The 6,925-nt window shown below is 38.5% G+C and overlaps 1 protein-coding gene across 1 annotated transcript; it reads left to right on the forward strand.

The window, feature by feature from the left end:
* Nucleotides 1–462: 462 nt before the first annotated feature.
* On the forward strand, nucleotides 463–6,655 carry LOC140827758 (leucine-rich repeat receptor protein kinase MSP1-like). The gene is made up of 2 exons (XM_073190577.1): nucleotides 463–720; nucleotides 2,641–6,655. Exon 2 carries the CDS (start codon nucleotides 2,680–2,682, stop codon nucleotides 6,472–6,474), a length of 3,795 nt encoding a protein of 1,264 aa, XP_073046678.1. The 5' UTR covers nucleotides 463–720; nucleotides 2,641–2,679; the 3' UTR covers nucleotides 6,475–6,655.
* Nucleotides 6,656–6,925: the final 270 nt, after the last annotated feature.

The following is a 6,925-nucleotide window of genomic DNA, read 5'->3' on the forward strand; positions in this document are numbered from 1 at the left end:
TACTAATTCCATAAATCCATCGGATTTTCGAAGTCAAAGTTGTTTCAAACTGGTAGTAACCAGTATAGAGTCATCGTTACTGCAGACTAAAGCATGTTGAATAGTGTTTTATCTGAGGTTTGGTTATAATTAATAATTTTTTGAGCAGATCTTTTGTGAGATGGTCTCCTTTATCAGTGAGACATGTCAATCCTGTCGGTATTCACAATAAAAAATAATAAGAGATCCGTCTCACAAAATACGACCATGAGACGGTCTCAACAAATTTTTGCCTGATTCTTTTTTTAGAAAAACATGGAACTAAAATTTTTTGTGTCCTTCCAAAAATCAGTATTTAGTTGTAACCGTCTGCTTTTTATGCATGTCACCAACTCCTCTTGATTACGAAAAGCAGAGAGATTAATTAATTTCAGGTACATTCTCATGGGAGGCACGCCTTTCACACACACAAAACGACGCTCATCGCTCTGCATACGGACTCTCTGTACAACAGAATCAAATCCCCATTCCCAGTCTCGCAAAATGATTTTCTACTACGAAACGGTTGCAAAACAAATTTAGGACCCACAAACTCTATCACTAGGTGTTTCTGTTGATTTGCGTGCTCGCTCTTTTCTGCTTAAGCATCCTCGCTTCTGGGATTTTTTTTCTTGGGTTTGGGTTTTCGACAAGAAGATTGGTGAAGTTGGTATTGGGAAATTTCATGCTCTTTCTAAACTGGTAATGTGAGGTTTTTTAGTGGTTTCTTAGTTTGCTGGTTTACGGCTTTTTTTATTTATTTATTTGTAGAAGATGATTGGCATTTGATTGTTGAATAAGTGTCTGAACTCTTCCTTCTTGGAAAACGTCGAGGCCCTTTCCAGTTGATAATCATTTTTGAGAGAAATTTGACAGAAGAAACTAGTTTAATGATCTGGGTAATTACTATAGGCTGCAGCTTTAGCCTACGTGCATGCAGAAAGAGGTGTAAAGATTGTGGGCTAATTGATGGGAAATGGATGCTGTTTAATATATATATATATATATTCTATGAATGAATATCGATTTTATATTAGAGTCGACCATCGTCCTCGGAATCAAAATTGGTTCTTGGTTTTGGTCAGTAACCACAACTGAAATTGAGTTACTAAATAGTTCAGCTCATAATTTGTTTGAAGTTTTAAGATCTTGAATATACACACCTTAGTTAATTTATATTATTTGACTTGATTTTGGTATATTAGATTTGAGCCTTTTTTTAAATCTTTTTAAACAGAAATGAAATAGCGTTACCAAATATTTGAACCGCGGTTATTTTCTTCTTCACTAACAGTTAAAATTTAAAGAAAGACTCAACTTTTGTTTCAAATCTATGGGAATCCAAATTATCAAGAAACTGGATCAATTCCTGTTCTGTCATCTATTGATTGTTGAAATCGAAATGAGGTTTAGATGGTGTTTTTTTGGGTATCCCCCCACTGTGAATCTTTCTCGAGTCCAACGCCTGGGAATAAAGCTGGCATTTTTTCCCAGTTATTACTTGCCACACCACTCACAATCAATACAAAGCTGACACACAGAATTCCTTCAGGTGTTCCCTTTTGAAATTGCCATGAAATCTCTTAAGGGGGAACACTTTGCCTGTTATTAAATGCCTCATTTTAAATTTCTTGGATTCTGCATTTGATCATTATTGGATTTTTTGTGTTCATAAATATTTAGCCCTAACATTTTTGTGTTAAAGACCATAGGTTGACACTTTTCTAGCATGTTCCATGTGAATGAAATTTAGAGTATTTTGGATTATTATCATAGTTCAATCATTGCTCCCGTGTTCGTGCGATGTATAAAAAAACCAATTCTTTGATTTAGGAAGATCATGATTTGTGGGCAGTCAATAAGTTAGCATCTGGTGGGGCTGGTGGCTTTTTTGAGGTTAAGAATTTTGAAGTCAGGCCCAAGTTAATTTCTTTATGATGTTTTTAATAGTCATAATTTTTCGTCTCCAAGGCCGATGACTCGTATCAAGATCAGGATGAGATCTTTGCAATAAATTTTCGTTTCTCTTTTATCTACAACACTTTTAATTAGGTTGGGCTGCCCGGCAGGCCTAAAAAAACAATCCAACTATGAGTTAAACTTGGGCTGGAAGTCTCATCCCATTCAAAGCCCGATTTGATGCACTAGCACTTCAATAGTCCAAGTAATGAAACTGATTCAGTTGAATCAGTCTCATCTCATGAATGATTGTAGCAAAAAGTATAAGCAACCACGAGATGGATGTCTGCTTCAAGTTTCAAGTTACACATTTAATTTTTCTAAAAAAAGAATTTTTATTTTCAGAAAATAAGATTTTAGGGGGGGTGTACATATATACTATTCTATATCATATGCTGCTTCCTATTCAAAATTCTTGGTTCATCCTGTCATATATTTTCCGCTTATGTGTTCTCAAGTGATGAAGTTGCAATTTATGGCATTTGCTTGAAATACAGCTCCTTGACCAGTCAGTCTATGATTATTGATTACTTGTACAGTTGGTTTACAACTCTTCCATTAGATTATACGAAGTAGTTTTTCTTAGAATCATCTAAAGTAATTTACATGACAACAACAGGGTATTTTAGAAAATTTTTCATCTAATTTATTTCATAAACGCAGGCTTACCTTGATATCTGAAGTGCATCTGCTATCCTAAAGATGCTCCTAACTACAAATGCTTGTTGGAAATCTTCTTGCGTTCTTCTCCTCATTATGCTCGTCTGCTGCATTTCGGAACTGTCTTCAAGTGCCATTTTACTCAATGATACTGACTTATTGAATGATCTAAGAAACTCCCTAGTTGATAAACAAGAGATTCTCCCGAGTTGGTTTGATCCGGAGACTTTTCCGTGCAAATGGGCCGGAATAAAGTGTGATGGTTTAGTAGTAAGCCATATAGAATTGCCATGTAAAAATAAATCACCTCATAACCTTCCATTGCCTAGGAAAATTGGTGAGTTTCGATCTCTCAAATATCTTAACCTCAGCCGCTGTGCTTTCACTGGTGAAATTTATCAAGAATTTTGGGACTTAGAGAATTTAGAGGTTCTTGATCTGAGTGACAATAGATTAACTGGAGTGCTGCCTCCAAGCATCGCTAAACTGAAATATCTGAAGCAACTTGTTCTTGATGACAATGGTTTTTCGGGAACTTTACCATCTACAATTGGTCTACTCACTGAGCTTAAGGAACTATCTCTGCATTCAAATTCTTTTTCGGGAAATCTCCCAAAAGAACTTGGTAACCTTCAGCAAATGGAGTCTCTTGATATCAGCAACAACGTTTTCTCTGGGAGTCTTCCATTGAGTTTAGCTAATCTTACAAGGCTTTTGTACTTCAGTGCTCGACAGAACAAATTTTCGGGTAGTTTGTTTGCAGAAATTGGGAAACTACAGATGCTTCGAATTCTTGATTTTGCATGGAATTTTCTTACTGGGACCATACCATCTTCGATTGGCAATCTGACAAATCTTGAAGTACTTGATCTTCAGAATTGCAGGTTCAAAGGAAATGTTCCTGAAGAAATTTCAATGCTGAGTCACTTGAGTTACTTGAATCTAGCCCAGAATACTTTTGATGGAGAATTGCCTGCAAGTATTGGGAGGCTGATCAATCTAGTTTATCTCATTGCTCCAAACTCGGGGTTGCATGGAACCATACCTTCTGGTTTGGGAAACTGCAAGAATTTAAAGATAATAAATCTGTCTTTTAATTCATTTTCTGGTCACTTACCCTCTGATCTTGTAGGACTAGAGTCCATCAGTTCACTTCTCCTTGACTCAAACCACTTGTCAGGTCCAGTGCCCGGGTGGATTTCCGAGTGGAGAAAAGCCGAGTCTATTGTGCTCTCACAGAACCTTTTTACTGGGAATTTACCACTACTACGTCTTCCTTCACTGACCCTTTTAGATGTAAGTGCCAACAAGCTATTTGGTAAAATATCTTCAGATATATGCAGTGCTCGGTCGCTGGCAACTCTTTCACTGTCCAGAAACAAATTCTCTGGTAGTATAGGTGATGCTTTCAGTGCCTGTTATAGCCTCACAGATTTGATATTGTCTGACAATGAAATCTCGGGTGAAATACCAGCCTATTTTGGGAAACTTGGACTGATAATTTTGGAACTCTCAAAAAACAAATTGCACGGTAGAATTCCAGATCAACTCTGGGAGTCCAAAACACTTATGGAGATCTCATTAAGCGATAATTTACTTGAAGGGACAATATCAAGTGCAGTTTCTATCGTCCTGACGCTTGAAAGACTGCAACTTGATAGTAATTTGTTTGAAGGCAACATCCCTTCTAGCATTGGAAAGCTTAAAAACCTGACTAATTTATCTTTACATGGTAATAAGTTAACTGGAAGTATACCATCGGAAGTATTTAAGTGTTCAAACCTCGTATCTTTGGATCTCGGTGCAAATGGGCTGACAGGTGAAATTCCAAAATCCATATCTGAACTGAAGTTGTTAGACAACTTAGTCCTCTCAGACAATCATTTATCTGGGTTCATACCCGAGGAGATTTGTTCCGGTTTCCAGAGAGTGTCTTTACCAGACTCGGAGTTCGTTCAACATTATGGCATGCTTGATCTGTCTCGCAATGACCTTGAGGGGCCGATTCCCGAATCAATCAGGAACTGCATCGTTATCACAGAACTACTTTTTCAGGGAAACAAGCTCAATGGGAGTATCCCTGATGGGTTGGCTTCACTTGTTAATTTAACTTTACTTGACTTGTCATCCAATAATTTATCAGGTTCCCTCGATTCTCAGTTTTTCTCAATGAAAAATCTTCAAGGTGTCGTACTTTCTCATAACAACATTCGAGGGTCGATTCCTGATAATATAGGGTTGACAATGCCAAATCTAGCCAAGCTTGATCTCTCAGATAATGTCTTAACAGGTCCATTGCCAGCTTCACTATTCCGTATTAAAACTTTGTCCTATTTGGATGTCAGTTCAAATTATTTGTCCGGCTCGATTTCGTTCAGCCTTGGAAGTATCAGTTCTCTCCTGGTCTTTAATGCCAGCAACAACAAATTCTCTGGTTTCCTTGATGATTCAATCTCAAATCTAACATCTCTCTCTGTATTGGACCTTCACAACAACACATTCACAGGAAAATTGCCTGTTTCTCTTGCAACACTTGATGCATTGACGTATCTTGACATATCAGAAAACAAGTTTCAATATGATTTTCCCTGTAAAATTTGTGACATAGAAGGCCTCGCTTTTGCAAATTTCTCCAGCAACAGTTTCTCTACGGGCTTTCCAGCCTCTTGCGCTGAGGCAAAGTCATGTTTTCTTGGCCTACCTATGCTACCTTCTAGGAAAATTTATTCGTCCACTTCAATTGGGCGTCGTTCTTCATTGTTAGCTGTTGCTATTGGCGCGATAATCTTCTTGATCCTACTCTGTGGTCTTCTCAGATGGAAAATGCTGAAAAAGGACAGCACAGTTGTTGGCGGCTCCAATGGTAAGCCTGAGTCAGCTTCTAATGAGGGGCTTTTAGAAAAGAAAATAAAGGAGCCCTTGAGTATTAATGTTGCCACCTTCGAGTATTCTCTGTTGCGGCTAAAAGCTGCTGATATTTTATCAGCAACTGAAAATTTTAGCAAGAGTAGTATCATTGGCGATGGTGGATTCGGGACGGTATACAAAGCAAGGCTTCCCGATGGACGAACTATTGCTGTCAAAAGGCTTAATGGAGGCCATTTACATGGGGAACGCGAATTCTTGGCCGAAATGGAGACTATTGGAAAGGTAAAACACGACAACTTACTATCATTGCTTGGTTATTGTGTGTTCGCAGATGAGAGATTCTTGATATATGATTACATGGAAAATGGGAGCCTGGACTTTTGGCTGAGGAATCAGGCAGCTGCATTTGAAGGGCTCAACTGGGCTACTCGGATCAAGATTGCCTTGGGGTCTGCTAAGGGGCTTGCTTTTCTGCACCACGGGTTCGTTCCCCACATCATTCACAGAGATGTAAAGTCCAGTAACATATTGCTAGACAAAAACTTTGAACCTCGTGTCTCGGATTTTGGCTTGGCTCGTATAATTAGTGCTTGCGAGAGCCATGTTTCGACCATTCTAGCGGGTACATTCGGTTACATACCCCCAGAATACGGCCAGAAAATGGTGGCCACGACCAAGGGAGACGTTTACAGCTTTGGAGTGGTGATGCTCGAGCTCGTAACAGGACGAGCACCTATCGGACAAGCCGATGTTGAGGGAGGCAATCTTGTAGGATGGGTGAGATGGATGATTAAAAATGGCAGGGATTGTGAAATACTCGATCCCTTTTTGTCTCGTTTTTCATCTTTGAAGGATCAGATGTTGCGTGTTCTTGACATTGCAAGGTCATGCACACGCGACGAGCCGTGGATGCGGCCTACAATGATGGAGGTTGTTAAGCTGCTAAAAAAGGCCAAGATGGAGGATTGATGTTGCTGATATCGATCCAAACTTGGTGTTTCTATCTCTTTTCTGTGAGGAGTATGAGAATCTTCTTCAATGTTTGGTAGGACTATAAAAGAAATCTTACATTAGTTTACCTATGAATCCAAGTAAACTGGACAATCTTTCTTCCAATCTATATGGACTCCATGCCTCCATCTGTTCATATATTGAAGCTCCACATTTTAAACTTTATTGTGTGCTAGTCTTGTGGGAGAAAATATTGCTAGTATTCAATGAAACTTTGTCACATTTCGAGTCGATGTCGATGGTTATGCTACTCATCTTTGATCTTCTCTATGTTGACTGAAGGAAGAAAATGTTACGGGTGGGGTACATACAGTTTTAATCTAACGTATCAGACTTTATGTTTATCAATGATGTGTCATTCATCTATTTGATGTGATCAAACATATCCAAATGCCTAAAAAACCGTAGT

This window comes from Primulina eburnea, chromosome 3, assembly GCF_022965805.1.
Source record: "Primulina eburnea isolate SZY01 chromosome 3, ASM2296580v1, whole genome shotgun sequence".
NCBI classification, from domain to species: domain Eukaryota; kingdom Viridiplantae; phylum Streptophyta; class Magnoliopsida; order Lamiales; family Gesneriaceae; genus Primulina; species Primulina eburnea.